This window comes from Empidonax traillii, unplaced genomic scaffold (genome assembly GCF_003031625.1).
Source record: "Empidonax traillii isolate 1590-97213 ecotype Southwest subspecies unplaced genomic scaffold, ASM303162v1 scaffold64:size1360303, whole genome shotgun sequence".
Classification (NCBI taxonomy): Eukaryota; Metazoa; Chordata; class Aves; order Passeriformes; family Tyrannidae; genus Empidonax; species Empidonax traillii.
Genome location: NW_020955257.1, coordinates 896,855 through 911,558, shown reverse-complemented (window position 1 = coordinate 911,558; position 14,704 = coordinate 896,855). Strand labels below are relative to the sequence as shown.

At 39.4% G+C, this 14,704-nt stretch overlaps 1 protein-coding gene across 3 annotated transcripts in view; it reads right to left on the bottom strand.

The window, feature by feature from the left end:
* Positions 1 to 7,459: 7,459 nt before the first annotated feature.
* The window catches only part of BTD (biotinidase), a 9,775-nt gene continuing 2,530 nt past the window's right edge, over positions 7,460 to 14,704 (bottom strand). For all 3 annotated transcript variants that reach the window (XM_027880075.1, XM_027880074.1, XM_027880076.1), the window contains exons 2-4: positions 12,146 to 12,380; positions 10,459 to 10,608; positions 7,460 to 9,018 (exon numbers count right to left, since the gene is read on the bottom strand). In XM_027880075.1, coding sequence (XP_027735876.1) covers positions 7,834 to 9,018; positions 10,459 to 10,608; positions 12,146 to 12,376 — 1,566 coding nt within the window. In that variant the 5' untranslated portion in view covers positions 12,377 to 12,380 and the 3' untranslated portion in view covers positions 7,460 to 7,833. The remainder of the gene's footprint in view (positions 9,019 to 10,458; positions 10,609 to 12,145; positions 12,381 to 14,704) is intronic.

Below are 14,704 nucleotides of genomic sequence, written 5' to 3'. Positions count from 1 at the left end.
CTAATGAATAATTTATTTGCATGTACTAAGGATTGATGACAAAGTCTCTTGTCGAAATGTTAGAATTTATAAAATCTGCTTCACGAAGGCTTTGCCAGCATTTTAATTCTAAAGGAAGGTGAGCTATTTAAAGTAATTTTAAATGTTAAGTTACTTCATTATTCCTTTGGGCTTCCTTTTAGTTATTACTTTTTTAATTATTTGTGCCTGTGTTCATTGTTTATATATGCAATATGTTTATCTGTGAGCAGAATTAGATGACTTCAGAGAGGTCATGATTTCTGTGCATTCTTCCCTCTGAATCTCACGTGTGGCTGTGTGGCAGTGATGTCCCTGCCTCAGCTGGGGCACGCAGGCAGCACTCAGCAGATCCATATTGGCCTGTCTTGAGATTCACTGTAACTGTTTAAATTCCAAGGTTGAAGGAGCATGGACTTATTTTTCATCTCATATGCTTGTGGGAAATCGGGATGAGAACACCAAGCAGTGTGTTATTTAAAACGAAACAGCTGCATATTTCTGTTCTTGAAACTGTCTGAATTTTGTTGATTCAAAGGCACTATGAGAAGATTATATTATTAGGCCTTTATTATCTATGCTGACCTCTGACTCCAAGATGATGTTACCTCAGTGTATGGTGTCTGTAGCCATAGGGAACTTTATGGGAGGGGACACTCCAGCCTTACTGGATAATTAGCAGTGCAGTAGAGGTTGAGCTGTCCATGTCCAGTGTGTGTCTGGAGGAGAAAAAGCTCAGATGGCACTGGTTTGTTTATAAAAGATTTGGATGTGGAATACAGGGAAATGCAGGAAACAGTGCTGTTGAACATGTTTGTTTCCTTAGGTCGATCAGAAATTGTGCCTTTCTTTTGGTTCATAGCCACTCACCTCCAGAGGAAGAAAACCATTTCTCTCTGTTAAATTGCATTATTTTTAAGTTCGGTTTCGTGAACTTTTAGAGCTAAATATCTGTCCTTTTTTTATATGGCAAATTGTTAAGACCATTTAGGAATTCAGAATAAGATGGGTTTGTATCTTATCTATGTCATCCTTACAATTTACTTAGTGAGCCTGTAGATTGCAATTTGCATGTATTTGTTAAAACAAACAACTTCATTACTACCTGGCCATATGGGTAGGACAGTAATTGTGCCTTGTAAGTGATAATTGAGACTATTATCGTAAAATGGTCTAATTCCAAAAATGGAATGTGATTTGTTTAAAGACCATGCTACTGTGGTCAGAGACCACTTTCTTAACAAGAGGTCAAGGAACAGGAGGTTCCTTGTTTCTGAAAAGCAAATAATGCTGTTGGTGGCTGGAGGAGGGGTAAAAAATTTAAAAAAAAAAAAAAAAAAGTGTTCATACCTCAGTTGGAGGCCTCTTCATTTCCAGAAAATTATACTGGAACCTCCATTTTTCTAAAAGAAATCCTGCTCATTTTGTACAGACAAATATGGGACAGTTATTCTTACAGCCTTTCTCCAAACAATCTCTTGGATTTTCACCAAGGGAGAACAGTGAGCCTTGGCTGGACCATTAAAGCAATATATCAGACTAAAATAAACTCTTTTTGTCCTGGAGGAAAAAAAAAGATTAAATGGACTGCAGGAATGAGGACAGCTGGCTCTGCTCAGCTCTGTGTATTCTGACTTCTGGGATGTTTTATGGGTTTTTCAGTTCTCAGGATAAATGTTCTGCAGAAGAAAATGCCAAGTCAGTTAGTATTAACCTCACAGGCTGAGCTGTTACTTTTAGAGTGCTGTGTTGCAGCATAAATGCTGGATGCTGATGGAAGGAATCAGTCTGTCTTGCCCCCACACACATGCCCAAGAGTAAACTCTACTGTCTTATAATTCCTTATAAAATCTTGACTTCTGTGTCTCCTGTTTTGTGTTTCCTTGTTTTACTTTTTATCACCTTCACATGCTTAGATGTCTCCAAAATAATTGTTTAAATATATGTGGAACAATCAAAGCTAGAAATAAGCACTTTTTGAACTTAGATTTTAGTTGCAGTTGTTTCGGGTTTTTTTCTGGTTGCATATTTTGTTTAAAATTCTGACTTGTCTATGTCCTTGTTTCAGCCATCAGGCTAAAGAATTAACAAATGTTTGGTTGGAAAAAATTAATATTTAAATCCAAAGTTTTGCTCCTTTTGACATCTACAAAAAGGGCACTGAAGATACCAAAGCTATCACCAAAGCTGGAGGGAAGATGACTAAAAAGAAGCATGAGATAGTGTTTATAGATTCTCCAACCAAATTAATTCTGGTTTTGAGAGGAATTAGCCTTCCTTTGCCCAGATATTGTGTCCATTTAAATACAACTACCATAGTAATCCAGAATAACATGCTCTATTTACATTCTAGTTTACAAAAAAAGTTAAGAAAATGTTCATTAAATGCAGTTGGTTGGAGATAACACAACTGTTTTGGTAGCTCAGCTTCTCTTACGCAAAAAAAAAAAAAAAAAAGTAATGACCTTTCTGTTGATCATCCAATAGCTGGGTAAGAGGATCATCCTATAGAAAGATCGTAAGCAACATTGAATACTGCACAAAGAAATGGTTAGCCTTTACTTGTGAGAAGTTTGTCATAATCATGGGACATTTTAAACACTTCTAGATGTCTCCAGGGAGCCCGTATGACTCAAATCCATGTTTGGATCGGTGAAGTTCACATCTTAAAAAACTGAAACCCAAATAAAAAGGGTAAGTGTTTACAGACACAGCAGTTCTGGAGAACTGGAGGCCACGCTCTCTGGCTCAGTGTACCACCGGCTGGGTGGGGGAGCTCCACAGGCTTCCGTGGCTCCAGCTGCAGGAGCAGCAGGAGGACCTGGCCAGAGGACTCTCCTCATCTCCCAGCACTTGGTTCTGGGTCTCTGCTGATGGTACATATTCACTTCCAAAAAGAAATGCCATGGCACTTCTGGTTAAAAAGCACTGATTCCTGATGACAGTAATTCCTGATAATCCTGTCCTGGTTGGAATCAGACTAATAATGTTGGAGAGAAGGGCCTTTATTAATCTCTTAATAAGTAGTTTAAACTTCTAACTCTACTCCACAGATCTGGATTTAATCTCAGCAAAATTCATTTTAATATCAGGAAAAAGTAAGTATTTAAATTCTTAAAAGTTGGTCAAGGAAATTCCTATAAATCCTTAAATCCAAGATAGGTAGTTATTGCCTCTTGTAGTAATCTCAGTGATTTGTGATGACTTCCTTATAATCCTTTAATACGCTACAGAAGTTGACAGGACAGTTGGGGAAGAATTCTGATTAGGTTGAAAAACCTTTTTTGAATGTAAGTGTGTAGCTGTGACTCTAAATTGGATAAGAGAAGAATTTATAAAACATGAGTCTCCAAAATTTACAGACTGAAACCCAAGGTGTTAAGAGCTCTCAGGAATGTGGTCTGATTCTTGGGGTGATCATATGCAGGGCCCATGTGTTGGACTTCAGTAATCTTTGTTAGCTGATAGCACTGGCGTTTTGCTTTTTCTGGAGTCCTTTTCTCACTGTAATATGTGTATGTTTTGAAGAATGTTAAGTGCAAAGGTATCACTGTGCATTAATCAGAAAGGATGGAATTAATTGTCTATTCTTAGGAAAAATACTACCATTGTGTTTATGATGATCTGTAAGCCTTATTACAAAAATCCCTTTGTTTTACTGCTCAACAGGAGATGCAAACGCCTGGCTGGACACTGTGAGTGTCACCCAGCCCCCCAGTCTGATCTGTGTGTCCTCTCAGATCTACTGAGAGAAAAATGGTCTGAAATGGCAGCCTCAGAAAGAGCATTTCGTAAAGTTGTTCAGCCGTCTGGAGCCCAAGAAGATCAAAAGTGTTTCAGTTTCCTTTTCCAGGGGGAAAATTAGTTGCAGGTGTGACTAAAATTTTCAATTTCTACAACTCATCTCGCAACTGAACATTCCTGACAGGAAGAAGATGAGTGTCCCTCCTTGCGGTACTTGAAGATTTCTTGCAGCTATTTCCAACCTGTTATCCCAATTTCTTTAGCACTGTATTTGTCCTCAAATAAAGCAGTATTCCCTGGTGTGCCGTGTTATTTTATGTTGGGATAAACTATGCTCCCTCCATTCCATGCTACACTTTGGCAGTTTTCAAGCTGAGGTTGGGAAAAGAACCTTGCAGTTTTTCACCATCTAACTGTAAACATAGCTGAATAATAGAGAACCTAAAGAGCCTTTCAAGCTGTCTTCATATTGATAGTGTCACTAAATATTTAAAGAGGAAAAAAACACCTTACATGCTCTTTTTCATTAAAATTGCAATAGAAGCAGCTCGAACTATCGCTGTTCAGATTTACAACAGAACAAAACAAAACCTGCTTTCAAGTCTTGTAAATGACAGTTGTGCAGGTTTTCTTCTCATTGTACCTGGGAGCTGACTTAGTTCTGAAAGCTTAAGGCTGAGGTCTCAGGGGTTCTTTTATGTTAAAAGAATAGATTAGATACATGACAGAATAGGACATGATCATTAAGGTATTTTGTGTCCCTTGCCAAACTTTGTTACTGAAGCTGCCTGCATAGTTTTCTTAAAAATGGTAGAATCTATTAACATCTTACTGAGTTCAGCCTTTCTAATGTCTTCTACCAAGACTTTGTTTGATGTGCAGAGGGTACCATTATTGTCTCTGGGTTCTGACCTGTGTTGGCTACACCTGCTCTCCCAGGGCAGGGAGGAAGGAGAGCACGGTGCCTCTAAATTATTTCCATTGCTGCTGACTTATTAAAAACTTGGAGTGATAGCACTCAATTCAACTTGTGTGTATTTGGGGTTTTCACTTCACTTGTTGAGATGTGTCTAAAGGAGCTTAAGTCCAGATTGTACCAGTGTGTCACCAGTTCCTCAGCCTGTTCATATCCCTCTTGTTAACTCCAAGATCCTGTTTGCCAGCTGTTGCTTTTGTGTGCTTTCTAGTGTTTTTTCCTCACTGTAAGCAGAGTATCCCCACATCCAGCTGGAAAACTCACTGTGAATCCTGAAGCAGCAGATCCCTTATGAGGAACCCTCCAACACCTCTGACTTGTATGCTGTTACCCTGCCTGGACAGACAGTTTCTATGGTTGTCTTTCCCTTCCTAGGAGCAGTGTCCAGGCCCCTTAAAGACACCATCCCCTGCTGTCTCAGAAAAGGATGTTCCTCTGGTGTCAGTACAAATTTCCAAATCCTGATTTCACTTCAGTTGACAGACTGACTGATTTAAAGCTGTTCTAGACTTGAGCTGTACTTCCCATGCATCAAAAGATCCTCATGTTCTGGTTCAGTTTTGTTCCAGTGTCTGGCAGAAGTAGTTCAGAGAGCATTAATAAAACTGTTTATGTCCATTGAAAAGGTAACAGAAGATGGGCTGCATTGCAGGATGTTACGAGTGTGAACGTCAGCCCTGCTGAAGACTTCTCACACCTCCTCAGTAAGTGGTGAGTAGCTTCACTCCCGTGAATACAGGGTTGTATGGGAACAGGGCAGTGCTGGGATTGCTGCTCCAGCACAGACTTCCAAAAGCCACTGATGTGTGATAGTGAACATCACAGGTTACTGCCCGGTCACCCCATTGCAGAATGGATACATCTGTTGTTACTCAAAGATCAGGATGGATGGGTGAGTAGATAATCACTGGTAATCCACTGTGCCTGGTACTGTCTGTTCAACCTTTTCCTTTGCTAAAGGCTGCTTTTTTTGGGTGAAGAGAACAAGTTACTAGAACACACTCTAATACTTAATGCCTGCTCTTCTTAGGGAGGGGACAGAGAAACATGCCCCACACAAACAGTAAGGCCTGAAGGTCATGTTTTCTAATGGTTTTAACATAACCAAAATTAGAACAGCTCTGTGGGACACAGTTTGCAAGTATTTCACAGATAAATACTTTTTCTTTCCTTAAGCATAGGAAATATGTGTAATGCTATTTACTTCCTTAGCCTTACTGTGACAATGATCTGCTTTGGAACTAAATTCCAAAGAGTATTTTAGTGCACAAAGCTGCATGTTTTTCAGCCTCCAAAGCAGAGGGTCCTGAAATCTCCAGTTGTTCCTTGTTCCATTCTTTCAGACTTGGTTGTGTGGTAGTAGAACCCGAAGAACAAATAAGCACTGCAAATGCTTTTCTTTTCTACTCTGTTCACCCTGGATTTGTGCAGCCTTCAGCAAGAACACCACTGTGGGTGCCAAACAATTAATGATTTTTAATAACCCTATGGTGGAACGGCCTAGTTTTATATCAGCAAGTTAATGCCTGATGAGACATAGGCATTCCCCGTTCCATGTATCTGTCCAGTATATGCTGCAGGATAAACAAAGCTATTGTGCTTCTGTATCAGAGTTGTGTTCAACAAGGCTCTGACTCACAGTGATACTGGTTGGAGAAGGAAGGTTTGATAGACCCCCCCCCCGATCATTGACGTTTATATAATAACTCTTTGTAAATATTTAGGAAAACTTGAGGTAGAAATTCAGCAATTTTTCAGTTGTTTTGCTTTCTGAAATCAGAAAGTGAGTTCATTCAAAGCAGGAGCTGATGGAGCACCTCTCAGCACGCATACTTGTAGCTGCCAGTTTGAACCTACTCAGACCACCAAAATGGAGACTCACAGGTCTCCTGTTAGTGCTCTGCTTGTCTTGGCCTGAGTAACAGTCAGAGCAACCGGAACACAAGGACTGAACCAAAGGAACAGTTGTGTTTATTCCATTACTCAACAGCTATTAGCAGAGGAAGTCATAACAGCCAATAAGACCACATACAAATATAATGCTTGAGAATGCATTAACTTGTCTGAATTTAACCCCAAATTAATATCCTTTGAATGTTCTCTTCCCAGCTTCTTCACTGCAGTAGAACAGTTAAAGCACTTTAGTTATTGCCCTTGAAAAGAACGGTGTGTTTTCCTCACTCAGCAGCACAGACCTGCCATCTGGTACATGAAGCACTGACGTAAAAGCCTTGCTGTCCCTCAGTTTGTTAGGTGCTTTTCATAACTCCTCTTGAATAAATTCATAAACAGTGGCTAAGATGTCTTAAAGTCAAAACAGTCTTGAAATGACCTACTTCTCTTTTAAACAGGGAAAGTTAAAGTACTCAAACAGTACATAACATATGTAGTTGATATTTATTGATGATGTTTTCTGTAAACATAATTTCTTGGGAACTGTGTCTTACTGCAGTCTTGTTTTTCACACTCATTTGATATCTTCTTCCACAGCTTAGATACTCTGTAGATGTCTACAACTGTGACATTCAGATACTGCTAAAAGTATAGGAAAAACTGGGAGTTCAGCTGGGAGGTTTTGACTCTAAGAAAAAAAAAAACAATCACGGCACCCTAACCAGAAACCAGAACCTCAGCACATACAAGCTGTATGTGTGTATACCTACATATTTTCATGCATGTCATGCACAGTACTTGTGTCTTCCTTCCTTTTATTTTTTTTTCTCTCTTGCAACAGTTTTCCATTCCATTCATTTCTGTACTCCAAGCCAGAACACCAGAAAACCAAAGGATTACATTAAAAGGAACAAATTCAGTTGAAATGAGTTATTTTCCCAGTATAAAACATCTCACCAAATTACAGCAAGCCTTTATCTTTGCAAGGCAGTTCTTTCCCTTCTGGTAAGACATAAGCTACCACAGTACAGACTGTACTTACAGCTTCTTAGGGTGCTTTGCTTATCATTTCAAATGTGGAACCTAATCAGTGAGTCATGTAACAAACACACCTGGACCTCTAGGAATGGATGTTCAACAACTTCTGTTAAGATAAATACTCTGAACATACAGGCAGTTGTTTTCTGGCTCAAAGATCTGTGCTAGTCCTTTTCATACCATCGTCCATACAGAGCAGCTGTCAGTAGGCCAGAAGACGTTCTATTTTTGCTCATGAAATAGTGGTGGTTTTTCCAGCCCATGTGATCAGCAAAGTCCAAGGTAATACCAGATGTCAGCAGCAAAGGAAAGATGTAAGGGGTACTCATATTTCCCCATAGCTGGAAATCTATCAGAGCAGTGGCATCTGTAACCTCCTGTCCACAAGAGCTAAAGCTGAGGCCGCCACACTTCACTAAGGCACAGGCCTGGACATAGTATGTGCCGTGCACTGTATGGAGCCCATCAAAAACTCCCAAAGCATATAATTCATCAGTTAAAACAGCTCTCCGATAATTTAAGTAACAACAAAGGGTATTGGCACAAACCTGGAGCTCTCCTTTCTCCCCCCATACAGGAACGAAAGTAAAGTTGTCATACATCATTTCTGCATAAAATGGGGGAGGTAACTGTTCATTTCCTTTTTCAGATACTCTGCCAGGAGTCTCTTCTTGCTCCTTAAAGCAAACTTGATCATCCAGCAAGGTGCTCATAAAAGTCCTGCATGAGTCATGTAAGTTCTCTCTGAATCTTTCATTACTCTCCAAATTGGTTTCATGATCCGTGGTAATCACAGGAATTTCTGCTACTATGAGCTTGCCGCCATAACTTTCCATGTTGTGATATATGAAGGATTTGACTGGAGTGTATATCCCACTCCCTGTCATGCCCAAGGTAGGGTGGTGGATATTAGCTGCTAAAATATTGACATTGAAAGCTGTTGCAAAAGCTTGTTGAAATTCTACAGCAGACAAGAGCGGGAGCTGGTTCATCCAGGCAGTTGGATATACAATTTGTTTCAAATTGTACTGTCTGATGAGGTTCACTGCAGGCTCAAAAAAGAGTATATCAAAGCAAGTGAACATGCCAAACTTGCCAGCAAAAGGGGTATCAAAGTGTTTATAGTCGGGCTGTGGAGGGGTATCAAAAGCGTATTCGAAATACAGGTTGTGTTTGCGGTACGTGGCTACCAATGCCCCGTCAGCATCAAACGCCACGTTGGTGTTGAACTGGTACCTTCCATCAGGGGGGCAGTGAGGATCAGTGTGGTCACAGGGCTGCTTAGTTCCTAAGTTTGCCACAAGGAATATTTTGTTCTTCAGTGCCATGCAGCTCAGACGCTGAATAACCTGGAAAACAGTGTGGAGAAATGTAAGCGCTTCAGAATACAAAGGAATAAGTTTTACTTAAGCAGCTATGTCTTATTTAATACTTTTCAAATTATTACTTTCAACTATGTTCAAAATTGAACATCTTTGACCATACCTGTAAAATTTAAAAGCACCGATAATTTTGTGACAAAAGTTACTGGAACCAATAGCTTTGTAGACAGAAAAGTATTTTGGCTATTAATTTTAAAATAGAACTAAAAAAAAATCTGGGTTTCATTTCCTGAGAAGTAAGTAAATAAATCTCTCTATTTCAAGGTTGTTAATTTTCAGAAACTTCTGACTTGTAGGATCACCAATGGCTTTTAAACACCAGAGGTCAACTGAAAGTTTTGCCAAGGCAGCACAACTGATCTGTGGGTGCCTTTAGAACTTCTAATAGTGATCACTTGCAACTGAGATGTCTTGCTCTTGCACCTGTATGTTTTTACTTTAAATTTTTAAAAAGCAATTACTATCTACTCTTATAGGAGCAGAGATGTAAATGAACAGACTTTGCATAGTTATAGAAAAGAAATACAAGATGTTACAGACCACAGTATTACTGGGATATTTCTTCCATATCACAGAGCACTGTACCCAAGACTGCCAGTACTGCAATTTCCAAACAGGGTCTGACTGGCAAACCAACTTCTTGCTTGCTTGGCCAAGATCAGGGGTAGTAAAGCTTCATAGGCCAAAACAGGTCATCGCTTACAACTGAGATTCATGTTAGCACACAGATTCTGCTTCGTAGGTACATTCATGACTTCTTTCATTATATTGGTTACTGTAAGGTTAATAAGAATTCACAGTCTGTATTACTAAGCATGGTTATTTTCAGTTCAGGTCCAGAACAGTCAATGAAAACACTATTTTTGCAACATGGAGGTCACATCTTATGTAATCACGCTTGGTCTGTTTCAAGCTGTTACTTGTATTGCATTGTAGCAGATCAAGTCCTGTTACTTGTGCTAATCATTTCACACACAGACACACACACACATCCTCCCACCCCCGACCACTGAGTCAGAATGTTATGATGTCATCAAGTCATTAAACCCAAGTAAGGAGAATGCACCAAAAGCAAAGACACTACTATGTTGTTTTATATAAAACAATGTTGTTCAAAATAGAATCACACACAACACCTCTTACTAGAAGCGTAATTATAATTTCAGAGGTTGGGGAGGAGGAGATGACAAATCCATACAAAAGCCAATCTCCTTGTGTGTATGTATCTAAACAGAATGAAACCAGCATAACCTGAGCATCCATGAAAAGAGAAATCTGGTACTACGAGTTGTTAAACCTCTTGCTTACTTCCCTAAAGCAAAACAACGAGAGCTGTTTCCCATGTGGAGCACAAACCTAGCATTTAGTTATTCCACCCCTGCAGACATCAATCACTCCTATGTTTACCTCTGTGTCGTTGAATAAATAAGGCTCTCTGCATGGATTCCACTTCCCAGAGTGCGAATGCAGAACGAAATCTAAGTAAGGATAAATGGAGCTCCTGGTGAAGTTGAAGCCATGGATTCCATCTTCAGGAAAAACAATGATCTGTGCCCCCTGTATGTAAAACAAGTACATATTTTGCAGGCAAAGCAAAGGAAAAAAAGGGGATCTCATGGGTAGAAAGAGCTAAAGAAAGTTAAGTATAATCCCATTATGTTTTGCCAATAATGCAGCTTCAAAGTATTTTTTCTTCAACTTCACAGTAGGTGTAACTATGTAGCACGTGTAATTGTGTATTAAAAAAAAAAAATCTTATTTAACCTGGCACATACCTTTATCTTGAAAAGTAATGTATTTGACATTATTTTAAGGGCATGAAAGTAACAGCAGAACTTCATCCAAATTCTTGCCAAAAGTGTTCTCCCTCCACATGAGTCATGAGAATGACATTATTCAGGTTAAAGACTAATGATGTTAAAAACTTGGCTTAATTTTTTAATCAGAATTATGCTGTTTGCAAATGAACTTTGTCAAAGATGCTGTACCTGTATCAAAGATGGGTGCAGCATCACTTAATAAATTAGGTGTATAGGGTTGGACAGGGTACTGGAAGTATAAATCTCAGAAACAGCTTGACTGTGGAAGCAGTGCAGAGTCTGGTAGAAATGTAGCCATGTGAGAGCTAGGCTGGGTCTACCTGAAGTTCAGGGAGAGCTAAATTGTTCCTAAAAATGAGGTGGATTCCTCTTAGATCAGTCACAGTATTAGTCATTCAAATTCCTGTTACTTTTCAAAAGTCAGTTCAAATGTATTATCTGTGCTATGGCTTTGGGATCCTCTATGGGTCTTGGGTGCAGTGCTACATAAAAATAGCTATTATGCTTCTGCGCAGTCATCTGAATGTCTAAAAAAAAAAATAAATAGTGTTTTCAAATTATAAAAAAATGGTAACTATTCTCTCCCAGATCAACTGATCTGTGAAAATTGCAGGTCAGCTCTTCTCTGTGTAGGGACAGCAACACTGGCTTCCTTTGACCAGCACCAGCTTTGGGTTTTCCTGAGGAGGGAGGGAAAGGGTGCTCTGCATAAGAGCAGCCAGAAATACTAGTCTCTCTCCTCTAAATATATTTAGACTGAGAACCATTCCATGGTAGGGTAGGAGAAAGGAATGGAAAATTTTAGTTCCACAGAACTGTTAATGGTGGAACATTAATTTCCAAAGCATTTAACTTCCTTAGTTTTTAGAAACATTCAGGAATTTCCACTGAGAGCACTGGAACAAAATCAAACGCAAAGACAGCTGCCCGTAAGACAATCTTTCAGTGAAAACATTCCACTTAAGAAAACAGAAAGGAGCTAGGTATTCAGACCAAAATAGAAAATTAATTTCCCTATGCTAAATAACTATAGGCGTCGTTTTCCAAGCTTGGAATAACCCGAGCCGGGTGGGATGCTAAGTGGCCTGATTTTTTTTTTTTTTTTTTAGAGCTGCTGGCAGGTCAGCGTGTCTGAAAACCCAGACCACAGTCATGTACATAAATACAATACAGCTTTAGTTGCCTGGGAACACAAATGTGAAAGCCTGTCTTCAAACAGCAGCTACTCCACATATCCCCGGGGCACTCACAGCTGCTCCAAGCTGTGGCAGTACCTGTCTGGCAGCAGCCACCGCTTGCTGCTCGTAGATGTCGAGGTTCTTGCCCATGAGCTCCAGCGCGGAGCGCCGATCCACCAGGGCTGTGGGGTTGGGGCTCAGGATGGACTCGTGCTCATACACGGCAGCAACATAATGCCCCTCCCTCCTGACTCTTCCTGAGACAGCTTGATAGAAGAGAAAGCAGACAGACAGCTCCCAGCACAGATGCACCATGGTGTGGGCCATAAATCTAGAGGGGGGAAAAAAGAAAATGGGCCGGGGGGGGGAAACTTGAGCAAAATATCACGCCAGGATTTTAAATTTACGATTAAATATGGACAGTAACTGACACTCTTAGCAGGGTTTGAACTGAGTATGGTGTTTTTAAATTCCTGAATGACCACGTGCATATTGTTTCTAAATCTTAAATAATAGTGCTTTAAATAACTGTTTCCTGTTTAAAAGCATTTTAGCTTTGTATATAGTTCTACTGACCTCTTTTCTTGGTCTCCCTTTACAGTTAACTTTAACATTCATTTATAGATTACTTCACCATATACCAAAGCATCTTTGGAAAAAGTTAAAAGCAGCTCACAAATTTGCACCTCCTCCCCTGTTTGGTGATGGGGGATGTATTTAAAAGTAGCATTTCCTAAAATTACTTGAAAACTGTATTTAGTAGTCAAGTAGAAATAGAACTTATTCTATCAGTACTGAAACAGATGATTGCCAGAAAAACTATACCAGACACTAGTTCTGCATTTATCCTTCTATCATGAAAATGCCTCTCCTAATGGATTATGGATTCACTGCCTTCCAACTCCACATATGTTAAAGGCAAATATTTTTCCTACAGTGCAGCTTTTTTGAACATCTATAAAAATGTTGAGTGCACTTCAGATCTGCATTCCTCCTGTACAGTGCAGATGAGTAAGGTTAAAAATGCTTTCATATTAATAACAATAAATCAAAAATTCATACAAAAAGGAGAAAATTTGCATTACTGAGCTTTCCTTAGAAAGAAATTAAGAATTATTGACTCTGGAAGGCTGGGGCACTCTGCAATATGTGGGCCATGTAGCCTTTTGACTTCCCAAATTAGGAAACTACTCATACAGACTGACAAATGAACGCGACACTTCAGAAATACTACAGCAATGCTCTTTTCTTCAGAATTATTCTCACAGTATGAGAATTCTGCATCTATCACCACATGGTTACTAGTATCACTAAGGAATTAAACCTCAAATATCTGTGAAGTTGAAGGAGCGTGCAGGATAGATGCACTAATGCTATGTATTGACAGCCCACAAGGCCAGTCACTGACTTGTTGATTGCATTTGCTCTTTGGGAACTCTTATCCAAGAAAAGAAGTGCTCCAAAATGCTCATAATGCCCTGCAGTCTTTGTAATCCACTACTCCTGAATTTTTCCAAAGCAAATACAGACTGACAGGCACATGCATGAAGAGCCTTCTCTCATTCCTATTAGGAGTTCAGCAGGAAAAAAAAGATCAATTCTAAACTAATCCCAGTCTTATTTTTACTCATATTATACTAATTGTAGTTTTGCATCTAAAGAAAGCCTATGGCAAGTTAACTGAAAACATCTCTTTGCTTAAATTCCAGGACAAAAAACAGCTTATTGAGCAATTCTCAATATTGCTGTGGGTTTGTTTTTTACCTAAACACCAACAATGAGCAAATTGAAGAAAAATACAGTAAGTACTTAGTTTAAGTCACTTGTTTACTTCCACGAGTTCTACATGCCATTAGCAACGCTAGTTTGATAGCAACACAATCTCATGTAGGTCAGCAAAATCATAACCTTAGTGCCCACGGCAGGCAGGAGGTATGTTTGCTAAATCCAAAAGTTTTAACATGTAATAATAGCACTTGAAAGGGTCTAGGAGTAACTTAGGTATTTGATGCGGCTAAACTCAACTACATATTCATATTTCCTTGGTGTCCACACATACATGCCTTCAAGGGTAAATTTATTTAAAGAACAATAAAAACAGAATAAATCCTAGGCATCTCTGTAATCAGATGGATTAAAGATACTGCATTTATATAAACAGTTTTGAAGTGATGTACAATAAGCTACCCTTGCTATTCTGCATCTTGAGGAAAACACCCAGTAGCTATGAGGGGTGATCTGGCAATGCAAATCAAGAACAGGGGGGTCTGTCTTGTGTATCTCAGCTTTGAAAATGAAATGCCAAAGCACGTGTGAAAATATAAAGCAATAGCAGAGGGAGGGAGAAGAGGGGTGGGAAACCTCTCACAGTTAAGGAACCTACTGAAAATAAACAAACGCTGTGGCACTTCACTGACAAAACAGTCTTTTCTATTTCTGTCGCCCCTTCAGAGCCAAAATGCCTATTTAGGACAGGAATGGGTTCTAGCCAGCTGCTCTTCACTAAAGCTGTCAACTAAGATGTAATTAGAATTCATCATTATAAGGGATGGAAAGAGTTGGAGAGTTTCAGATCATGGGATGGAATTGCTGTGTATTAGAAAAACTGCCTTTTTGCCTTCTAAGCCAAACACACCAACAGAAAAAATCAACACG